Source organism: Lepus europaeus, chromosome 19 (genome assembly GCF_033115175.1).
Source record: "Lepus europaeus isolate LE1 chromosome 19, mLepTim1.pri, whole genome shotgun sequence".
NCBI classification, from domain to species: Eukaryota; Metazoa; Chordata; class Mammalia; order Lagomorpha; family Leporidae; genus Lepus; species Lepus europaeus.
In genome coordinates, this window is record NC_084845.1 from 55,782,066 (window position 1) to 55,806,447 (window position 24,382).

A 24,382-nucleotide genomic window follows, 5' to 3' on the forward strand; every position below is an offset into this window, starting at 1 on the left:
CAGGTTCAAGTCCTGGCTGCTCTGCTTCCAATTTTGCTTCCTACCAATGTGCCTGGGAAGACAGCAGAAGATGGCCCAAGTACTTGGTCCCCTGCCACCCATGTGGGAAACCAGGATGGAGTTCTGGGCTCCTGGCTTCAACGTGGCACAGACCTGGCTGTTGTGAGAATTTGGGAAGTCAGTCACTAGTTGGAAGACCCCCCTCCTCCTCTGTTGCTTGGCCTTTCAAATAATAAATAAATTTTTTAAAAAGTGGCACTCTTTATTCTGGAGCTTGAAAATTTTTTTTAAAAAAATCCTGAGAACCTAAAACTGTTCACAAAAATAAGGTCTATTAATTTTTATGCACTTTTGGGGCCAATGCTATGGTGTAGTGGGTAGAGCCGCCGCCTGCGGTGCTGGCATCCCATATGGGCACCAGTTCGAGTCCTAGCTGCTCCACTTCTAATCCAGCTCTCTGCTGTGGCCTGGGAGAGCAGTGGAGGATGGCCCAAGTCCTTGGGCCCCTGCACCCATGTGGGAGACCCGGAGGAAGCTCCTAGCTCCTGGCTTCAGATCGGCACAGCCCTGGCCGTTGTGGTCATTTGGGGAGTGAACCAGTGGTTAGAAGACCTCTCTTGCTCTCTGCCTCTGCTTCTCTCTCTGTGTAACTCTGACTTTCAAGTAAAATAAATAAATCTTTAAAAAAATTTTTATCCACTTTTATAAATGTAAAATGGTACTTTATTCTAATTTTCATTCCCCTGGTGAGGTTGAGCATCTTTTCATATATTTATTGCCCAACTAGGATTCTCATTGATGAGTTTCTTATTCACAACCTTTGTCTATTCTAAATATTGGATTACTATGGGTTTTTTTTTTTTAAAAGTGATTTGATAGAATATTGATGTATTAATCTTTTATTGGGTAAATGGGTTGTAAATATCTTCAGTCTATAAATATCCTTTGATTTAAAAAATTATATATTTTTATTTTATTTGAAAGAGAGACAAAGAGACAGAGATCTTTCCTTTGCTGTTTTACTCTCCAAATGCCTGCAATGTCTAGGGCTGGGCCAGCCAGGCTTGGAACTCACTCCAGGTCTCCCACATGGGTGGCAGATGACCAAGCACTTGAGCCATCACTTCCCCCACAGGGTACACATTAGCAGTAAGCTGGCAGAAGCAGAGGAGCCAGGACTTGAACTTGGCACTCCAATACAGGATGCAGGTATCCCAAATGACATCTTTTTTATTTTATTTTATTTTTGAGAAGCAGAGTGGACAGTTAGACAGAAAGGTCTTCCTTCCGTTGGTTCACCCTCCAGTAGCCACTGCAGCCGACGCACTGCGCTGATCCGAAGCCAGGAGCCAGGTGCTTCTCCTGGTCTCCCATGTGGGTGCAGGGCCAAGCACTTGGGCCATCCTCCACTGCCTTCCCGGGCCATAGCAGAGAGCTGGACTGGAAGAGGAGCAACCGGGACAGAATCTGGTGCCCCAACTGGGACTAAAATCCGTGGTGCCAGCGCCACAGGCGGAGGATTAGCCTAGTGAGCCACTGCACCAGCCCCAAATGACATCTTAACCACTGTGTCAAATACCTACTGCTCCTTTGATATTTTCTACCATATCTTTTATACACAGATACTTTTAGTTTAATATACTCAGATATATTTCTTTATGCTTTGTACTTTTGAGTCTTCAGGAAAAAAATTATTCCTTCTTCTGATTAAATAAAGATTTACTCTTCATTTTCTTCTAACAATTTTTACTTGTTTTTTACCTTTAAAATGTTCATTTACTTGGAATTTTTAAAATCTAGTGCAAGGTAAGGAAACAATTAAAATTTTTGTACAAGTAGCTAAATGTTCCAGAACTATTGAGTTTCTCATCTTTTCCTGCTGATGGCAATGCTATTTCTGTTTTATGCCATTATTCGTTATGTACTTAAGCTGTTTCTGGCCTAATCTTCTCTTTTAATCTATGTTGTTATCCCTAAACAAATATTGTGTTATTTTTAAAAATATGGCTTTATGATAAAGTTTTCCTATCTGGTAAGTCAATTTCCTCCCTCCTTAATTTTTCCCTCAGAATAATCTTGGCTATTTTTGGCTTATTTATTCTTACATATGAAATTTAGAACCAGTTATCAGTTATAAAGATCCATAAAAAGACCTCTTGGGATTCTGATTGGTGTTACAATGAATTTACGGCTTAACTTTATAATATTGAGTCCTTTGATTCACAAATATAGTGTAGTTTCCATCCATTTAAGTCTTCCTTTATGTCCTTCAATAATATTTTTGTGACTTTCTCCTTAAAAGTCTTGCCTGTCTTATTCATAGGCATCTTTAGTTTCTGTTGCTCTTGCAATTGTATTTTTTAAAGATTTATTTTATTAATTTCAAAATCAGAGTTACAGAGTAAGAGAGCGAGAAAGAGAGAGAGAGATTGAGAAAGAGATATTGCCCACCTGCTGGTTCACTCTCCAAGTGGCCATAAAGGCCAGGGCTGAGCCAGACCAAAGTCAGGAGCCAGGAGCCTCATTGGGCTCTCCCACATGGGTGGCAGGGGCCCAAACACTTGGGCCATCTTCCGCCACTTTTCCCATACGATTAGTAGGGAGCTGGATTGGAAGAGGAGCAGCCCGGACTTGAACCTTGCCCATATGGGATACCGGTGTTACAGGCAGTGTCTCTACCCACTATGCGACAGTGCTGGCCCCTTAAAATTGCATTTTTATCACTAACAATACTACTGATATGGAGATGTTTTCTTTACCAGAAATTTGCTGAATTATTTTAATGTTTTTCTTGGACTTCCTACATAGACAATCATTTCCATGGCAGACAACAAAGGTTTTTCTTTTCTAATTTCTAATCCTATTCCTCATATTAATGAAGGATTTTTTTTTTTTTGGGAGTTCAGCTTACTTTATTATGTTATTTAAGAGACAGAAAAATTAAATAATTAAAGTTACAAGTCTGTCAACTTTCAAAAGTCACAATAATCCAGAGAGAAGTTAATTCTTTCAACAGTGGGTTTACTGAATTTGGGAATTAGAATCATTCACTTTAAAAATAATCACAATTACAGGAGATAAAAATCAGAGAGGTGTTTGAATTTCTTAGTGTAAGATCAAATGTTTAAGTTAATAGTGTTTATTTCTTAGTTTTGTATAGAGGTATAATTATTGCCTGGCTTCATTTTGTGACTGGTGAGTGTGAGTCAAGTTTTGGGAGAAACAAAAGGGAACTAATGCCCATGTTAATTGAACTAGATATGGTACATTCCTAGGTATAAACTCATGTCATCTCACAATTGGCTTTTGAAGGGGATCTTACTACTTTTTTTGTTGTTGTTGTTATATTGATCAGACTGTCTTGGACAAGGTTTCACAGTAACACAGAGTGGAAAGCATTTTTGTTTCCCATTGCAATGAACGGCTCCTAGTTTCTCACTCATAACTGTGACACGTGCTGTAGGTTTGCTGTAGGTTTTTGGTAGATAGCTGTCTCTCATTGTATCTGTTCTATTCTCCTTGCAGTAAAAGAGCCTCAGGGTTTTAGGTGGTCATCTAGCTGTCCAAAACATACATCATCTTTCTCCCTGGCAGGCAGCAGCCTGGTTCCATCCTGAAGCTCTGGCTAACGAGCGATAATTAAACGTGGAGCTGTCCTTGAGGGGCAGGAAAGCGCTCCCCTCTCCTCTTCTCCTCCTCTCAGTTTGCTGCGGTCTGTTCTCGATGGCTGAGGTAGGAAAGCCATCGCAGTCCACAGGACGGAGCCAGGTCAGAAAATGAAGGAGAAGGGACTTGGGGTTTGAGGCTCTTGCAGCTGCTCTGCTTGGCAGAGCCTGCGCCTGGTCACATGAGCAAGAAATCTGAGCCACTGTTTTGATGTTTCGTTTTGCCCTCCCCCTTTGGTCATTTGCAGTGAATCTTATCTTAATTAAACCCTAATTAGGTTAAAGACATTCTCTTTTATTCCTACTCTGCTCAGTGTTTTAAATCATGACTAATATTTCACAGTGTTTCTTCTGCATTGATTGAGATGGTCAACAATTTTCTCTTCTTTACAATAGTCTTTCTACTTCATCTATTCTATTTATTTATCTTGTGTTTGTTTCTAACCAGGATAGGAAGACTGGTTTTATTATTGTAAAACGGATTACTATGAATATTTTCTGCCCAATTAAAAATATTTTGAGGCTGGCGCCACAGCTCACTAGGCTAATCCTCTGCCTGCGGCAACTAGGTGCCCAAGCACTTGGGCCATCTTCTACTGCTTCCCAGTTCCATCAGCAGAAGTGGAGCAGCTGAGACTGGAACTGGCACCCATATAAGATGGCAGCATCGCCGGCGCCGCGGCTCACTAGGCTAATCCTCCGCCTTGCGGCGCCGGCACACTGGGTTCTAGTCCCGGTCGGGGCACCGATCCTGTCCCGGTTGCCCCTCTTCCAGGCCAGCTCTCTGCTGTGGCCAGGGAGTGCAGTGGAGGATGGCCCAAGTGCTTGGGCCCTGCACCCCATGGGAGACCAGGAGAAGCACCTGGCTCCTGCCATCGGATCAGCGCGGTGCGCCGGCCGCAGCGCACCTACTGCGGCGGCCATTGGAGGGTGAACCAACAGCAAAAGGAAGACCTTTCTGTCTGTCTCTCTCTCACTGTCCACTCTGCCTGTCAAAAAAAAAAAAAAAAAAGATGGCAGCATTGCGGGTGGTAGCTTAGCCCAATGTGCCAACAGCCCTACTGTTGCCTTTATAAAGCATCCATAAACATGGTACCTGCTATGTTTGGAGAAATGGCTGTGTTCAGAATTTAATTTAGACAAAAGAATTTCCTGAAGGTAAGATGTTTAATCTGTTAAAATGGGAAGGGGCCTGAGTGAAACAATTAGTCGAAGGGAGGTGGCCAGGGACCACTTGTGGGGCAGGGCTGAACAGAGAGGATTTTTTTTTTTTTTTTTTTTTTGACAGGCAGAGTGGATAGTGAGAGAGAGAGAGACAGAGAGAAAGGTCTTCCTTTACCGTTGGTTCACCCTCCAATGGCTGCTGCGGCCGGCGCGTCGTGCTGATCCGAAGCCAGGAGCCAGGTGCTTCTCCTGGTCTCCCATGCAGGTGCAGGGCCCAAGCACTTGGGCCATCCTCCACTGCACTCCCTGGCCACAGCAGAGAGCTGGCCTGGAAGAGGGGCAACCGGGATAGAATCTGGCGCCCCAACCGGGACTAGAACCCGGTGTGCTGGTGCCACAAGGCGGAGGATTAGCCTGTTAAGCCACGGCGCCGGCCCTCGGAGAGGATCTGAAGACAGAAAAGAAAAGGCTTTCTAAAACTGGCTGCCTAGGATACAAACTGCCTTGGCAATGACTCTGAGAGGCAGTTAACAAGCATGCATTGAAGACAGAGTTCTGAGAGAAAAGAAATAGAAACTCTGATTTCAATTATTCATTCATTCACTCACCGCTCAAACATTATCGATTGCTTGCTACAAATCCAGCATTGTGCGAAGTGTTGGGCTCTGTTCTTCACAAGTTTGCAGTTCAGAGAGGTGAAACACAAGCGTTGGAAGTCAACTGAGAAGGACTGAATGGAGGAAAAGCCAAGTGTAGTTCGCCTGAAGAAGGGATCAGAACAGCTGGGCTTAGTAAGGGGAAGCTTTCTGAGGACTGGAATCTGCAAGGTACGACAGTTTGAGAGGAGGCTGCAGCTGCGAAAGCTTGTCTGGAACCTGACATCTCAGGAGCATCACCGTCATTTCATGCATGGCGATGTAGCTCTAGTTCTCCTAAACTGTGTTTTAAACAGTGCTCCCTTCCCACAAAACCTCTAGCTATTTGCCATTAGGAAAGGATTATGTAAAAACTAGAAAGAAGACTGAAATTATGGGATTTCAGAGAGGGAGGTTACCTGTTCTCGAACATACTCTGGCAGATACTATAATCGTCTACCCAATATCTACTCTCCCCGGCTCCCCTGCCAATTGAACCCAGTTTACATTTTTAAAATTCCTGTTTATTTGTTTGAGATACAGGGAGACAGAGACACAAAGAGCTCTCATCGGTTGGTTCATTCCCCAAATGTCAGGGCTGACAAAAGTCAGGAGGCAGGCAAAAGTCAGGAGGCAGGAACTCAATCCAAGTCTCCCCTGTGGCAGCTCCAGCCTTACCCCACCCAGAATCAAGTCCAGAAGGACACAACCACTTGAACCCTCCCGGACTCCCCTCAGGGTGGGCATAGGCAGGAAGCTGGAATTGACAGTTTAGCCGAGAGCATCAATATACCCATTACACACCCCTACACATTTCTCAGCCTTCCTTTCAGGTGGGGTGCTCTGTGAGTCTTCCCGCTGTGCCCTTCATTCTTCCTCTTCTTGCCCAGAGGCCGTCTCTATGAGAACAAGGGAGGGGTCACCTCTAGAAAGCTGTGTGCCTGTTGGCATCCTAGGGCTGAGCCTGCCGGGAGGGATGGCCCAACTCCAGGCTTCTTGCATGAGAAAAATAAAACCTCTAAGACACTGGTGTTTGTCACTAGCAGCCAAACACAATCCCTGCCTGATAAATAATCTAACCTACTTCTTTCACAGGGAGGAGGCAGAGGCCCAAGAACGTTTCATAAACCTGGGAAGACGGTATCAAGTTAAGACTCTCGCTTTGAAGTGACAGAAAAGCCGATCCCAAACCTTCTCGGCAAAAATACAGAATTTATCAACTCGGATAACTGAAGTCAGGTGTGGCTTCCTCCGGAGACTCCAGTGATTTTTTTTTTTCTCCCAGATCCTGGTTTTCCTCTCCGTGTCTTGGCTCTGCTTCCCTGTGCTCAGTCCACTGCAAAGAGGCCCTTTTCTCTTTGTGGCAAGGTGGTGCCAGCGGCTCCGGCCCGACCCCACCCAAGATTAAGTCCGGAGGGGAAGCACAAGCTCTCCTTGAAGGAGACTCGGCTCACTAAGCAGAGGTGTGAACGTCTGCTCAGTAGGTGCCAAAGAGTGCCCGCCCGGGACTCCAAGTTCCAGGTCACTTCACTTCCTGCTTTATTAAATAGCCTCTGATCCCACTTTTTAAAGGAATTTTACTTATTATTTTAATTTATTTGAGAGTGAGCGAGCGAGTGAGCTTCCATCCTCTGGCTTACTCCTCAAACACCTACATCAGCAGGGGCTGGGCCAGGCCAAAGCCAGAAGCACAGAACTCAATTCAGGACTCCCATGTGGGTAGCAGGGCCCCAAGTATTTGAGCCATCACCTGTTGCCTCTCAAGGTGCCCATTAACGGGGGCTGGCATTCAACCAGGGACTCCAGTATGGGGTGTGGGTGTGCTAAGTGATTTATCAGCCGCTGCACCACACACCTGCCCCCTTTGATACATTAACATAAGGGGCATGCCACATCCATGAGAGAGATCAGGTATTATCTTGGATCACATGAGTGATGACATGTTCCTTTGGAAGTTTTTGATCACTGAAGTATATGGGGACAACAGAAAATATACTACATCTATCTAGAAGAAATGAGAACACAGTGGGCACCATATTTAGCAATGGTCCCCAACACTAAAGTCCATGTCTGATTGGGGATTTAGGGTTGACCGGCTCATACATTACAGCTTCTCCTTTGCTTCTGAAGTGACTCTGACTTTCTCAGATTCCTCATTCACCCAAGACAGATATTTATTTAGTGGTTACAAAGGGCAGAGGTCTACCTGTTCCTCACAACTTCAGGCTCTCAGGGCTGAGTTCAGAGTTCCCTTAGGTTATTTTCTACCTGGTTTTTACATGCTTTGATCCTTGGTCCAGACCTTACAGAATAAACCTAAGGTACATTATTACTCAACGGAAGGGTTTAAAAATAGATTCTCCTGCCTTGACTAAACAAGTTCAGAGTTGGTGAACTTGAGGGGCTTCCATAGCCTAGACAGCTCATAGCAAGAGCCTCGGGGGATTGCTGACGTCATAAATAAGAGTGCCAATTGTTAAACCAACAACGGGAGTCACTGGGTACATGCTCCCCATGTAGGATCTCTGTCCTTAATGTGTTTTACTATGAAACTTAAAAATACTACTAGTCAAACAATACCCTATACCTTGTGCGGTTGTGTGAATGCAGCCTGTTGAAACCCTTGCTTAGTATATACTAAGTTGATCTTCTATATATGAAGGTAATTGAAAATGAAACTGGATGAAGGGCGGGGTGGGAGAGGGAGTGGAAGAGGGGAGGGCCGAGGGAGAGAGGGAGGTTGGGGGGGGGCGCGGGGAAAGCCACAACAATATGAAAGTTGTACTTTGTAAATTCACATTTATTAAATAAAAAAAATTTAAAAAAAATAGATTCTCCTTAAAGACATTATTTTTAGAAACCTGTTTTCTTTTACAGAATTGTTGGCCCTTAGGACTGTTGAACTTCTTGCGCATTTAGTTATAGTAAAAATGAACATTTACTGTCTTAAATATTAATGCTCAAGCTATGTTTGGAGTGAAATTTGGGAAAGCATGCTCATGCAGACTGGTGTCTTACCGATTTACTCTGAGTTCTATCCAGTTGTATTTACTTGGATTTTCGACTGCTAAAGAGTAAGTCTAAGATAACTTCTTTCTGATTAGAATCTTTGCTCTTCCAGATAACGAAGTATAAAGTAGAAAACCTCTTGGGTGACTCATTTTTAGTGGTGTTTGCTTCTCTGTTAATATTTTTGGTGGGTGCACCTGTTGCACTGCAATGATGATGAGCCCAGTGGTGGACATTGCAAATCTCTGTCCTGCCTTCTCCTTTTCCAGACTTTTCTTGCTCCCTCATTCTGAATATTCAAGCAATTTCTGGGTTCTTTTGATTCTACTTCCACAATGTCTAACATATGCAATTCTTTCTATTTTTTTTTTTTTTCTGCTCCGCTATTTAGGGCCTTCCTGGTTCTTGGCTGGTCTCTCTTATCAGCCTCTCAGTTGCCAGTTTACTCCCTACACTGGTGCCTCTGCTACTTTCTTAAAATATAGCTCTGTCCAGGTGGTCATGCCCCCTCTTCAAAAACCTTCAGTGCTCCCCAGTGCTTACTGGATGAAGAACAATATCCTTGGTATACTGTTCAAGGCCTTTTGCCTCTGCTCTGTTCTTACCTTTCCAGTTTCTTCTTCCATTCTATTAATCTCTGTGTCCAGTATCAAGTTCTTATTAAAATGTCAATGATGGTTTCATTCTGAGATTTAGAGCTATGTGCTCACAATCAATTATATGCTATTTAAGGTAAGAGTTGCATTTTATTAATTTTTACCTTTCCAGACACTATACAATCAAGTGCTCACAATTTATCACAGAGAAACTCACGAACTATAATTTATTGTGATGTCACTATGCCAGCAATTTGAACAAAATGCTATGGGAATCCAGGGGAGAAAATAATTAATATTGCTTGGAAGGGTACAGGATGAATTCACACGGAAGTGCTATCTGAGCTGGATTTTGAAGCAAAGTAGAACTTTTACAGGTGGAAAAATGAAATGAATAAATAAACGAATACTCTGAACTCTATTTTATAATTAGATTCTAACACCCGTAGGCAGGTCCATTGTATGCCTTTTCCCACGTTTGGGCCAGTCCACATTTTCTTATTTGGCTGAAACAAATGCTTCCCAGGTGGAAATGTTATTTCTAAAGCCAGTGTAGTTTGTACAATAACTTCAACTTAGCCCTTCAGTTCTGGGGCTTAGTTATGGATGACCAATTCAACTATTTTATCAATGCATTCTTAACCTAAGCATTCAGCCATAATCCTCAGCAAAGCCGAAACGAAGATACTCAGTTTCTTTGACTATGCACTGACAAAGTCCAATGAAGCCCAGGTATTTCTTGGAATGTTTGCATCAACACATCATGGCCACGATGTATCACACGGTCAACATTCATATGTCAGGACTCTGGCAGCAACTGTCTAACTTCTTTTAATCCCCATAGGGAATTGTGATTGGAGTGAAGAGGTATCAACTGTAAGGGGCAGTGGGAGAAGAAAGCGTGTGGTGCATAGCATGGCATTCCTTCCTCTTCCTCTGTTATCAGCTAAGAAAGCAAAAAGAGAATTTATTTCTAGATGCCTGTACAGATCTCTCATAGAAGACCCATCACGAAGCATGTGTTTGTTTACAGGGCAAATCCCCTGTCAGGTGGAGTTCACTTAGTAGATTCATCTGTGTACCATCTTTGTATCGCCTACCCTTGGTATAATTGCTGGCATCTGTTCATGGACTGGGAGAAGAATAGATTTGCTTCGCAGGGAGGAGTGTTTTTCATCTTTTCTGGTTATGGACCTTTCAGAAAGCTTAGGAAGGCTAAAATTTTAACCTTTATCCCTAGGAAAGAGATGCATAAAGGTACAAGCTTGCAAAAATTTGCAAGGGAGATCATAGATACCTTGAAGCAAATCCATGGTCCTCCGTTAAAGCTCCCTAAATTGAGACAACGTGATACTTTTGTTCCAACTACTCTCACAGCTGCAGTGGGATAACAAAATAGACTGAACAAACAGTATGATTAAAGCAGAAACAGCATCTTGGCAAATATAATTTGGGGAATCAGGGCCAGTATAATAAGGACTTGCTCACAGTTTGCATATGTCCAACTTCCCTATTATTTTTTTTTTTTAAGATTTATTTATTTACTTGAAAGGCAGAGTTACAGAGAGAGAGAGACAGAGAGAGAGACAGAGAGAGAGGTCTTCCATCTGCTGCTTCACTCCCTAAATGGCTGCAATGGCTGGAGCTGTGCCGCTCTGGAACCAGGCGCCAGGAGCTTCTTCCGGGTCTCCCATGTGGATGCAGGGCCCCAAGGACTTGGGCCATCTTCTACTGCTTTCCCAGGCCATAGCAGAGAGCTGGATCGGAAGTGGAGCAGCCGGGACTTGAACCAGCGCCCATATGGGATGCCAGCACTGCAGACTGAGGCTTTAACCTGCTGCAACACAGCGCCGGCCCCTAACTTGCCTATTATTGGAGTGATTGAGAGACAATATCTTTCATCTTTCTTCTTTTCTTGGTTTAATGGGCTCAGGGGTTTCTATTTTCTCATTAAAATTTCTCCTCCCTAATCCATCCTGTGAATTTCATTGACATTTACCTTCTTTCTCACTGCCCACTGAGTCCTCCAGATTTAAGCTGACTGCACTGTAGCTCAGGACTTGGCAAATACCCTAGACCTTGAGAGAGGTCTCTCAGACTTCGGATGAAAACACTGACTGATCAACTTATAAAATACAGAAGTTATTTCAGCCAAGTGTATTAGATTCCTGGTTATAAGATTTAGGTACCTTGGAAGATGTAAGGAAAAACTGTTCTAAACCTGATGGCAAACAGTACAGAAACTAATTTTGCCTTCAACAATATTTGCTAGAACATATTCATAGGGTCAAAATTGACACATAATGAAACACAATTTGATTATAATTTCAGCACAAATGAGGTCACTGCTGTTTCTCACCACTATCAATTCTCCATTATAATGAATGATCCCAAGGTAGGGCAAAAATAATTTGTAGTCTAAACTTTTTTTTTCCTCTGTCTTGTTACTTGAATTGCTTTGGAAATTTTCCTTTCAGATTTTGTGTTTGTTTAGCAGGTTCCTTACAATGTATGTGTGACTAAAATTATTTTAACTGCCTTAATAGTATTATAATGCCAAAGATTCTGTAGGTTTTGTGACAACACGTTCCTGTGTTTTGTATGAGTTTACTTAATTCCTTTTCAGTGGTTGATATTTGAACCTCTTTCATTTAGAACAGATCCAGCTACACAATTCACAAAGTGCCTAAACAGGTCCAGGAGGGGTTAAAGAATACACCACCAATGTAAAAACTGCCACTCTATTGCATAATATACACAATCGTGTAGCTGAATCTGGGTTCTTGTGAAATTGTAATCAAGTGACTAGGAAATGCGATATATGATTGTAATATAAGGGAATTCTACAAACTACTAAATCTGTATGTTTTGTTCTGTGATCCTATTGTAATTTTCAAGGAAAGGAAATTTCCAAATTTTTAGATCTATAAAGTTTTACTTTTTATTCTACACAGAGGGACTTTTATGAGAAGGGTCTGAGGATGATGGGGTGATTTTTACGATGTATTACTAGACTACTTCATATCAAATACAATGGAACAGAACTGAGACATGTGACCCCAGGGAAACAGGGAACTAGAGGTAGCATATGATTTATTAACGACACAATGATCAGATAAGTTTTTATAACCTTGAATATCATGCAGGTTACATGGTATTTTGTGCTCAGAGCACATCAAACACTGTTTACTAACAAATTTGTGTTTTTAGTCACTGAAATTTGAAGGGCAAAATGAAAATTTAGGTCTCTATGCTGTCTGCATAGCATGGCCATGAAACCAATATAAGCACTTTTTTCAAAGGATGTAATTCTGAAAGGAACGGGATGGTGAGGGGACCATTTAATTTTCAAATATCTATTTAGATACCATCAGTGCTCAATGCAGGGCCTGATCAGGCGAGGCCTAAGCCCAGGGAATTTAATGGGGGACCTCTCTTCATTTTGCTGTCATTGAGTCAGGGAAAATCTGATGAACGTCAACAACAAAGCAGCAGTGGGGGAAAAAAGTCACAGAGAGGGCAGAGAAGACGGAGGTTAGGTGGAAGAGGCCTTGCCAACTCTTGACTTTTTAATGAGGGTCATAACAGTATTGGGGATTTCCTTTACCTTAAGTTTGCTGAGTGATGACGTAGGTCTGGGGAAAGGGGATACGCTCAGTGACTCACCCAGCTTTCCCATTAGTAGGGTTCTGCCTGGTACCCTGCAATTTCCTCTTCTCACATTACCTAGTGACTAATGGAGGGGAGAGGGCTCCATCAGGCGCTTACCCTAATTCAAACACCTATGGGGTTTCAATAATCCTCGGCCTGTTGGGCAACGTGAGGCTTGACTCTCCCTCTCGCCAAGGAGTCGGAGGTCTTACCAGTCAGGAAAGGGACTTCCCTTGAGACTTGTTTCAACAGCACACAGTGGCCATGGACATCTGAGAGGTCGTTTCCTGTTCTGCTCGCCATCTTGGGGTGGCTCTGAAAAGCTTTCTCATTTCTGTCAGGAGGAAAATGTTCAGGGTTGATTGATTACCACACAGAATTCAGTGACCATAATTGGGCAACTTGCATCAGCTGTCCAGATGTAGAGATAGGTAGGCTGTGGTAACACAAGTTTAAATTCTAGGTCTGCAGGTAAAACTGTACAGAGCCCCACCCCAGACACTTGCATGGGGGCCTTCTTGGCTCTGAGATTCTTCCTCCAGACCCAGCACTCCAAGTCCAGATGAAACGCCCAGATCTGGGCTCTATAATTTAAATATACATATGAAAAAGAAAACAACAAACTGCATTTTTATGACTTGTAACTATCTTGGGGGTGGGGGGGGAGGAATAACGAGAACTAACCCAACTCGAATAGTTTCAAAACCTGGCCCATGTGGCATCAATAATCCACACCAGATGAAAATTATTTCCCAGGATGCACACCCCGCACTCCAATTGATATTTTGATAACTTGATTAAAAATTTCCCAGAAGTCTATTAAATAGAGTCAGGAAACAGTCTGTGGTGTAGGTGAGGATTTTGTGTTTGCAACGGAAACTTTCAGCCCCACGAACAGCTAAAAACTCAATTCTGTGTGTTCTCCCCCCATCCTTGCCTAGTCCACAAGTGACAAACTGGAAGCGCAGGGTTTGGGTTTTCCTTTTTTTTTCCCTCCTCTCTGCCACAGCCAGGTGGAGTGACACGATCCAATTTTTAAACTGTCTTCCATCTCCCACTACGAACAAACCCGGACGTTCCAGTACAAGGGAGATCGCTTTTAAACCTTTCAGCCGCCAAAGGCCCGGGTGGGGAAGAGAGGGAAGAGGGGGAGAAGGAACTTGAATTTAAAAAAAAAAAAAAGAAAAACAAAAAACAAAAAAAAACCAAAAAACCCGGTAACTCAAGATTTTCAGAATACGGTTTGCCATTTCCTCATCAAGGAACGAGAGCGACAGCCCTTGGGCCAGGCCAGTGTAGACGTGTCCACGAAGACCCTCACAGGGCTGGTCCGTCCGAGCCAGAAAACCCCACTCCCCTGGGAGACCCCCCGCCAGCCACCCATCACGGGGGTCGCCCCTGCGCCCGAGCCGGGCCGGCCGCCTCAGGTTCGCCGTCACCACCTCTTCCCTGCTCGGGGCCCCAGCGCTCGCACCCCTCCCCGCCTCCCTCCCTTCCCTCCCCGGCGCTGGGGCCCGGGCCGGCTCGGGAACGGCAGCCCGGGCCGCGGCGGCAGGAAGCGAGGCCCTTGTTGATGCTGTTCCGCGGCGTGCCTCCCCGCCCCCCGGCGGCTGCCCGGCTCTTCCCGGCTCGCGGCCGCCCCCCTCCGCGCCTGCGCAGTGCCCCGCGGGGGGGCGGGGCTCAGATTCCTGTCAGCGGCGGCGGCGGTGGCGGCGACCGTCAGTTCTCGCTGAGGAGAAGCACGAAACGGACCCGTTGGCTCTCCCCCCACCCCTTCCCCGCCCCGAACCTCTCTCCTGGCTCGCCGGGAATCAGTCTCTTTGGAGTTTTCTGCGGAGCCCGCCGCCGTTTCTCCGCTCCTCGGCCCAGTGGAAGTCACTCGAGGAGGAGGAGGAGGAGGAGGAGGAGCAGGAGGAGGCAGCAGCCGCCCTCGCTGGCCGCCCCCGGTTCGGTGCCCGCGGTCCCGGAGAGGAGGTGCCGCCGCCACCGCCGCTCCCCCCCTCCCGCTGCCCTCGGGCCGGGCTGGGTCGAGCTGCGATGCCCTCGGACTTCATCTCATTGCTCAGCGCGGACCTAGACCTGGAATCGCCCAAGTCCCTGTACTCGCGAGGTGAGTCAGGCTGGGGGGTGGGGGGTGGGGCGTGGGGGCGGGGAGCCGGGGCGCGGGGGTGCCCCGAGGGTCCCGTCCGGGGGTGCGGGTGGAGAGGCCCGGGCCCGGGGGAAGCCTCCCTGGCCGGGGTCGGGGTGGCGGTGGTGGTGCTGGTGGTGGTGGAGGTGGAGGGGGCGAGCGCAGGAGCGGCGGCCCCTCCCCCGCGGAGCCGCGGGCGGCTCGGGGCCCGGATTCCGTCGGCCCCCGGGTCTCTGCGGCACCGATGGCTCCGTGCAGCCGTCGGCGCAGGCGGCCCGGGGCCTCTACAGCTCGGGGATCACTGGGGCTGGGCCCCGCGCTGGGGCCGCAGCGATTCCCCGGGGCGCCGCAGCTCCCCTTACCAGGACCCTCCTCCGGGGCAAAGTTGCCCCCAGGCGGGCGGCGTGGCTTGGGGCCGGTTCTGGGTACAGGGTCACCATTTTCTCCCCTCGAGCTTGTTTGTGCGCCGTCGTTCTACCCCCCTCTCGCTCCGGCCTAGTCCACTCCCTCCCGGTGTTGGGACGCCCCCCCCCCCCTCCGCCAGGCCGTTCTTCCTTTCCCCGTCATCGGCTTGCTGGAAAGGGCCCGAATTTTCTTTTTTTCTCTCCCCACCTCCGTGGCATTCTAATTACTTACTTCTCCCTGTCTTTTACCCAGATAGGGGTGCTCTCTCTGGATTAGTTTTATTCCTCTCATCTCCCTGGAGTACCAGCTGAGACACAGACGCTATCCTTTGAGAATTTTCTCTCCTCTGCTGTTCCAGGGCTTGTGGCGGAGAGGGGCCACCGGGCAGAGATGTCTCATTTGAAAACTCTTCTGGTCAAGGCCTGCAGGGGCTTCCCAGCATCCGAAATATTAACACTCGAGTTGATCTCTACTGGGGTTAAATTCCTATACTGGACACCACAAGAATGTGTCAGAACAGGTTCCCTGTACGAGGGGCAGCACACCAAAACGCTCCCGCTGCACACATCAGGCCTTAAACCACTGGAAAGGGGCACAAGACATAGCTGGCTTCTTACCTGCGCATGTTTCCATAGTCAGCAAAGAACCTGTCGGTGTAAACCCCCTTCCTGAGAAATTCGGCGTTTCTCCTGATGTTGCTTTGATGAATCCATCTGCAGTTTCCACCCTCTGCTAGCTAACAAAGGGGACTTCAGGTTCACATTAGTGTATTTCAGTTGTTTAAGTGAATCGGAGTGAGGTGGCTTACTCTGGAAGGTACTGGACTTTCTAGACTGGCGGTTGAGTTTGTACACAGAGTCCTACTTAGTAACTGTAGCCATTGTCTCTTGCTTCAGTGACTTCAGTTGGCAGCCACTGTCCTGCTGTATGTTTTTTGAACAGCATTACCTGAAATAGCTTGGAAATATTGTAGTTTTGAGTGTCAGAAACAAGAGAGACCATCAAGAGATGATTCTTAGAGCAGGGCTAATGTGGTACAATTGGGTGCTAAAAATAGTCAAGACATTAACACCATTTGGGCAGTAATCAGATAATTTTCCATGAAACAAGTGCTTTATGAAAATCTAAGTTTAGCTTAGAGACCAATGGAGAGGCAGTTCAACCTTCCTTTTGCAGGGAATATATTCATAAATATGGGCTTTAGCTCCCAATGATACATGACAATTACTTAAGAGATGTATGCTATCCTTGGCATTTTTTTCTCATTCAGCATAAAAAGTACTTAATGCTTTTTGTGTTTTTCAGATTCTCTGAAGTTACACCCATCACAGAATTTTCATAGAGCTGGACTATTGGAAGGTCAGCAAAGTGCCATTTTTGAAGCATATTGTGTTAGTATGCAAAGGCTTTCTCTGAAATGGAATTTCTGAAATGGGAAAGTGTGAAACTTTGCAGACTCACACAATGTTTTCTCCTAAAGAGCCTGATCCTTCTTTTAGGGCAGCTGAATGTTTGAGTGGGTTTTGTTGCTGTGTTTGGTGTGCTGTTGGCTGTTGTACCTGCTTTGAGAAACTTTAAGAAAACAAACAAAAAAAACACTACAAAAATCATTACAAATTATGTGTTGGGTGTTTTACTTTAGAATTCCAAAGCTTAATTCTAGCTTTTTATACACAAACTGAATGTGAAAAGGCCCAAACATTAAGCTGATGAATATAATTAAAATAGAGTGACACCAACACATACTAAGATTGAAAATTACAAATTTAGAACTTTTGTGTGCTGAGCATTTCAGAATGATACATTATTTACAAAAGCATTGATGTAATTACTATTGCATTATATTTAAGGATAAGGGAAGCCAAGTAATCAAGATGATGATTAAGTTGTGAATAGAGAAAAAGGGCTTTAGAAAGTTCTGGCAGTGTTAATTTAATCTTGGACTAGTTTAAACAGCTGACGATTACTTTAGAACACTTTGTTTTATGTTGTTTTGAGCATTTTAAGACATAAAATACTGCTGATTTTATAGATTTCGCATATATCATCTTTGGATGTTGAAATCTTGGAGTTGGACTACTAGGTTATTAATTTCCCCATTATATAGATGAGAAAATAAGGCTGAAATTAAGAGACTTTGGGAAAAATAAGTCGCACGCCAGCAAAAACAGCCCTTTTAGGGATTTTCGGTAGTGTTCTTTACCCAAAGCCAAGCTGCCACTATGAAATATATAGGAGTATGTAACCAGTAACGTAAACATTTTATGGCTCACTTTAAGAAGGCTGCAAATAAGTGAGTTTGAATTGAGTTTAGTTTTTGCTTCCTTCAGAGGTGGTCTTAGTATAATGGGGAGAAAGTGGGTTTTGTAATTGAGCTTAAGTTTGAATACTGGTTTAGCACTTTATTAGTCCTGTGACCTGGCACAAATGATTTTACTTTTCTAAACTTTTTCTTCCTGTAAAAATGTAGGTATCTCTTAAGTTTAGTGGGCTTATATGTATTAAAGTACCTATTGTAGTGTCTGGGTACTTTAACACTTAATAATATTAAGTACCTAGTATAGTGTCTGGCTTAATACATGGTGTTGTTTTCCTTTAGTATCAGCTAAGTTGTTTTAATAGTATAATTTAGAGCATAAAAGTCTCTAATTAGTTGTTATATTTATATTTTTAAAACTACAGTTTGAAATGAGAGAATTTTTAGGAGGATTTCTTAGAAGGCAGATTTTTAGTTTTATTTGTACTATTCAATATAGGAACATATTATGGAATCGTATTTGTCTGTACAAACCCATTAATTTCCTGGGCAGCAAACCAGGGTGTCATAATCCAGGAGATCATCAGGAAGGAGAAAGAAATGGAAAAAAAAAATGAATGTTAATTATTCAGCAAATATTTTTAATGAATTAATGGATATACAGTCACTTAATATATATTTGCATGTTTTTGCCTTTGTACTTTGATAATTTTTCATTTTGGTTGAGAGGATACTCAATTATTTAAAGACAGCCTCCTTTACAGATTATATATATAATGTAAAATATAAGTATCAAGTATGTCACATCCTTTGGAAATTTTTGATTAGGATAGCTAAAACAGTTGTTTGCGTGTTTAATGAAGTATTTAATCTGTGCTGCCCCTTTGCTGTTTTAAACCTTTTTAAATGAACATTTTAAAGAACTTAAAAGCAGAGAGAATAAAATAATGACCCTCCCAATATACCCATCACCAGGCTTTAACAATTATCAATTGTATTCTGTTTTATTTTATTCACATCCCTCTTCCAAACCAGATTATTATTATTATTTTTTTAATTTGACAGGCTGAGTTGGGCAGTGAGAGAGAGAGACAGAGAGAAAGGTCTTCCTTCCATTGGTTCACTCCCCAAATGGCCGCTATGGCTGGCACGCTGCGCCAATCCGAAGCCAGGAGCCAGGTGCTTCCTCCTGGTCTCCCATGCGGGTGCAGGCACCCAAGCACTTGGGCCATCCTCCACTGCCTTCCTGGGCCACAGCAGAGAGCTGGACTGGAAGAGGAGCAACCAGGACTAGAACCCGGTGCCCATATGGGATGCCGGTGCCACAGGTGGAGGATTAACCTAGTGAGAAAAGGCACCGGCCCGATTTTCTCGTCTTTAAATGGGGGTAATAATAGTATCTTTATTCTAGGTTGTTATACAGATTGTTTTAGACAAATTTGTGTGAAACATTTAATCTGGTGCATAGTAAATACTTGATAAATATCAGCTAAATTAAAAAAAACTTTAAGCAGATGCAAGCATGCATGAATTTCAAACGTTTTTTCACACCAAAAGAAACATCTTTTTTTTTTTTTTTTGACAGGCAGAGTGGACAGTGACAGAGAGAGAGAGAGACAGAGAGAAAGGTCTTCCTTTGCCATTGGTTTACCCTCCAATGGCCGCCGCGGCTGGTGTGCTGTGGCCAGCGCACTGCGCTGATCCGAAGCCAGGAGCCAGGTGCTTCTCCTGGTCTCCCATGCGGGTGCAGGGCCCAAGCACTTGGGCCATCCTCCACTGCCTTCCCGGGCCATAGCAGAGAGCTGGCCTGGAAGAGGGGCAACCGGGACAGAATCTGGTGCCCCGACCGGGACTAGAACCTGGTGTGCCTGCGCCGCAAGCAGAGGGTTAGTGTATTGAGCCACGGTGCCAGCCTAAGAAACATCTTTTAATTCCATTTTCTGTGAACTTTTTGAAGTATCCTCATACCTGTACAGTGCTTACTATTTGCCAAGAACTTTACAGATATAAACTCACTGAATTCTTTTTTTTTTTTTTAGGATTTATTTATTTGGGGCTGTTGCTGTGGCATGGTGGGCAAGACCTCCGCCTGCAGTGCCGGCATCCCATGTGGGCACCGGTTCGAGACCCGGCTCCTCCTCTTCCTATCCAGCTTTCTGCTGTGGCCTGGGAAGGCAGTGGAGGATGGCCCAAGTCCTTGGGCCCCTGCACCCGTGTGGGAGACCAGGAAGAAGCTCCTGGCTCCTGGCTTTGGATCAGCACAGCTCCGGCCATTGCAGCCAATTGAGGAGTGAACCAGTGGATGGAGGACCTCTCTCTCTGCGTCTCTTTCTCTCTCTGTGTAACTCTTTCACATTAAAAAAAAAAAATTATATTTTTATTTAAGAAGCAGAGTTAGAGGGAGAGACAGAGAGATCTTCCATCCACTGGTTTATTCGCCAAATGGCCACAACGGGTCCAAGTGGGGCTGATCTGAATTAAGGAGCCAGAAGCTTCTTCCGGGTCTCCCACATGGTCGCAGGGACCCAAGAACTACTACTGCTGCTTTCCCAGGCCATCAGGAGGGAGCTGGGTCAGACGTGGAACAGCTAGGACTGGAACTGGTGCCCATATGGGTTGCTGGTGCCTCAGGCAGAGGCTTAACCTACTGCGCCATGGTGCCGGCCCCACTCACTGAATTCTTTTAACAATGCTTTATGATAATTATTAAAAGTTTTAGAGATGAAATGAAGGCTCAAGGTTCAGTAACTTACCCAGAGTCACATAGCTAGTTTGTGGTAGAGCCTGTATTCCAATTCATAAATAGTCTCACTTAGAGTTTGTGCTCTTTACTATGCTGTACTGATGCCTTGTGTTATATATCAAATACTGTAATATTTATGTATGCATGCTTTATATCAAAAGTCTAGAGGTTCATCTAAAAATAATAAATCCAGTCCACAGTAAGAGGAATTTAAGTAATTGGCATCATAAAATTTTTAAATTTTGTTATAGAATGTATGTTTTCCAAATGTAAGTTCTTTAAGGAAAACAAGGTTGGAAAATCTGCAGTTGGGTATTCCTAAGCTATAGAAATAGATTCGAGGCCGGCGCCGTGGCTCAACAGGCTAATCCTCCGCCTTGCGGCGCCGGCACACCGGGTTCTAGTCCCGGTCGGGGCACCGATCCTGTCCCGGTTGCCCCTCTTCCAGGCCAGCTCTCTGCTGTGGCTAGGGAGTGCAGTGGAGGATGGCCCAAGTCCTTGGGCCCTGCACCCCATGGGAGACCAGGAGAAGCACCTGGCTCCTGCCATCGGAACAGCGCGGTGCGCCGGCCGCAGCGCGCTACCGCGGCGGCCATTGGAGGGTGAACCAACGGTAAAAGGAAGACCTTTCTCTCTGTCTCTCTCTCTCACTGTCCACTCTGCCTGTCAAAAAAAAAAAAAAAAAAAAAGAAATAGATTCGAAGTGTTTTTGCCATTCAACTGGGTTTGTGTTTAACCTAACTATTAAACAATGCCTGTCCTTCCTGCTACCATCTTTTTATTTAATATGGTGATTGCTTGACAGTGGGAAAAGGGTTAGGTAATTAGCTCAGTAATATATAGCCATTTAGATGATTTTGATGACCCATAATTAACATGTCATGACACTTAATAAAACAATAAATCAAAATATTGCTCTAAATTATATTACAAATATTTATATTAAAAAAAATTTCAACTAGATGCATTGAAATCGAGTTAGAACAGGTCTTTACGCATATATAGTTAGTAGTTTATGCTTTATTTTTGCTTTTTATTTTTTCATTTGTGAGGCAGAAACACAGAGAGCATGTGCTCTCATCTGCTGTGTTGCTTCTCCAATGCCCTGGCAGCCTGGAACTCAATCTCGAACTCCCATGTGTGTGGTGGGAACCCAATCATTTGAGTCATCCATCACCTGCTGTCTCCTAGAGTATATGTTAGTAGAAAGCTAGAATCAGGATCAGAGACTCCAACATGGGAGGAAGGTGTCCCAAGCACCAGTCCAAACTGCATTCCCTAACTTGTATTTTGAAAACAAAAAATAGTAGACAAAAGTATACACAATATATTTTTGCTTTTTTATTCTGTTTTCTACTTTTGTTTTTTTAACTTTCTTTAAAGAACATGGTTTGTAAATATTAAAAAAATAGTTTACAGTTAGAAGGTTCAAATTTGAAGGCTGTAGTTCTTTAAAGTGCCTGGAAAAAAAGTTCAGCTATAGAGAAAGGTGCTGTTTCTTATACATTCTGTACAGAAAAATACTCATTTTGTCATATATTGTTTGTCAAACAAAAAACTAAGCAATGAAACTAAATGAAAGTAAACAACTAGATTGAGTATAAGAGATTAATATCAGATGGTAGAAAATCATAGGTAAACACTTATGATTTAAGAGTATCTTTTACCAGAGGACTATCCTATGTCATAGATAAAACAGACCCTATGAGAATAAAAGCAAATTGGAAAAAAGTAGAGAAATAAAAACAATTGATTAGAATGTTTAAATGCTATTAAAAATATGAGATTACATGGTAAAGGTCAGCAATTACATGATCAATTAAAGAACGAATTAAGAGCTAATTGCCAATCTTATGCAATCTTGTTGTGAATTAAGCATGACTCAGATTTTTTTTAAATATGAAGGCAATAAATTAGAAGAAATAGCTAGTTTTTTTATTTTATTGGTGCTAATCAAGTTGATATGGTACCATGCATAATTATATTGTATACAAGTGAAAATCATAAAAATAGTAGCTGTGTTTTATTGACTTTATCAAATAAGGTGTCCATTTTTAAAATTTATTTGAAAGACATACACATACACACATAGACACAGAGAGAGAGACGTTAGAGAAGAGAGAGTAATGTCTCCCAGTTTCTAATTCACTGGGCCAGGCCTAAACCAGGAGCCAGGAACTCAATCTGGGCTTCCCACATGGGTGGAAGGAACCCAAGTATTTGAGCCATCACCTGCTGACTCCCAGAATATACTAACAAGAAGCTGGAATTGGAAGTGGAACCGGAACTCAAATCCACGCATTCCAATATGGGATGTGGGCCTCCCAAGCAGTATCTTAACTGTTGTACCAAACACCACCTCCTTACATTGTAAAAAGGTATAAGGTGATATGTGTGAAGGTATCTTACTGGAATTTTTTTTTTTTTTTTTTTTGGACAGGCAGAGTGGACAGTGAGAGAGAGAGAGAGAAACGTCTTCCTTTGCCATTGGTTCACCCTCCAATGGCCGGCGCGCTGCGGCTTGCGCACCGTGCTGATCCAAAGGTGAGAGCCAGGTGCTTATCCTGGTCTCCCATGGGGTGCAGGGCCCAAATACTTGGGCCATCCTCCACTGCACTCCCGGGCCATAGCAGACAGCTGGCCTAGAAGAGGGGCAACCGGGACAGAATCCAGCGCCCCGACCAGGACTAGAACCCGGTGTGCGTGCGCCGCAGGCGGAGGGTTAGCCTATTGAGCCGCAGCGCTGGCCGGAATGGTTTTTTTTTTTTTTAATACTTTTTAAATCTGTTGAATTTCTTTTCTTGTTTAGTGTTTGTTAGTCTCTGGAGCCATTCCTGGTAAAGTAAAAATGTCATTATGGAAATAGTGAAGTTCCAACATCTCAGAGATCATGCCTGGTTCATTCTAGCTTGTTTCCTCTAGGGTCTATCTCTGTCTTGTGATTTTCCTACCATCTGTTTGTGTGTCTCTTCCTAAACTCTTTCATTATTTTCATTCAGTACTAGAGTTCTATTACTTATTATGATAAAAAGATACAAATTGATATAATTAGGTGATGCTTCACTTGATCTTAGCCAAAAAGCTGAGAAGTGATTAATCAGACAATTCTTGACTTGATCTTAATTCAGTCTTCACTGTAATTCTTTGAGGAGTCCCCTAAAACTTGAAAGTGGTAGTACAGAAAAAGTTCCTGTGGTAAGCAATATTTGTATTATATAAATTAAAAATGGCAATTTCTTGTTAGAAAAAGTTAATTCATCAGGTTGTATTTGTTTTTCTTTTTTTAAGATTTATTTATTTGAAAGTCAGAGTTAAACAGAGAGATAAGGAGAAGCAGAGAAGAGAAGTCTTCCATCCGCTGGTTTACTCTCCAGTTGGCCGCAATGGCCAGAGTTACGCTGATCTGAAGCCAGGAGCCAGGAGCTTCTTCTGGGTCTCCTACGAGGATGCAGGGGCCCAAGGACTTGGGCCATCTTCTGCTGCTTTCCCAGGCTATAGCAGAGAGCTGGATAGGAAGTGGAGCAGCTGGGATTTGAACCGGCGCCCATAAGAGATGCCGGCACTGCAGGCGGAGGCTTTACCCGCTACACCACAGTACCAGCCCCAGGTTGTATTTTTTATTAAGACTAACAGATAATTTTAAAAAAGATCAGATTAATCTGAGAGAGCATTTGGGCTTGATTATTTAGTGATAGGAGAGTCCTGTTAACTTTAGGTAGATAAAAGAAATTCTTCAAAAAAAAAGAAATTTCTTGAGTAGAAATATTGCTTGAGTTTTATGATTCTTTTCTTGCAGTTGCTAAGATTCTATTTCAAATTACAGAAAAGATTTCATGTGTCTTCTTTTGCTGGTGTGTTAATAAAAACAGGGTCAAAAAAGCTAATAAGGTGTAAGACATTAATTTCAAATATGTACTTGAATGAAAAGATTTTTTTTTAAAGTTCATTTATTTGAAAGGCAGAGAGGCAGAGAGAGAAAGAGGGGCAGAGGTTACAGAGAGGCAGAGGCAGAGAGAGAGAGAGAGAGAGAGAGAGGGGCAGAGAGTCTTCCATCTGCTGGTTCACTCCTAAGATGGCCACAGCGGCTGGAGCTGGGCCGATCTGAAGCCAGGAGCTTCTTCTGGGTATC

At 43.8% G+C, this 24,382-nt stretch overlaps 1 protein-coding gene and 1 long non-coding RNA gene across 5 annotated transcripts in view; one reads left to right on the forward strand and one right to left on the reverse strand.

Moving 5' to 3' along the window:
- Nucleotides 1-8,307: 8,307 nt before the first annotated feature.
- LOC133748856 (uncharacterized) lies at nt 8,308-14,601 on the reverse strand. The gene is made up of 3 exons (XR_009864508.1): nt 14,510-14,601; nt 12,933-13,054; nt 8,308-10,015 (listed from the first exon to the last, which is right to left on the reverse strand). It is a non-coding gene; the product is annotated as an uncharacterized LOC133748856 (long non-coding RNA).
- NFAT5 (nuclear factor of activated T cells 5) overlaps nt 14,474-24,382 on the forward strand; it is a 161,693-nt gene continuing 151,784 nt past the window's right edge. For 2 of the 4 annotated variants that reach the window (XM_062177899.1, XM_062177900.1), the window contains exons 1-2: nt 14,474-14,830; nt 16,559-16,612. In XM_062177899.1, the coding sequence (XP_062033883.1) occupies nt 14,758-14,830; nt 16,559-16,612 (127 nt within the window). In that variant the 5' untranslated portion in view covers nt 14,474-14,757. The remainder of the gene's footprint in view (nt 14,831-16,558; nt 16,613-24,382) is intronic. The other 2 variants (XM_062177902.1, XM_062177901.1) reach the window with 2 other exon arrangements.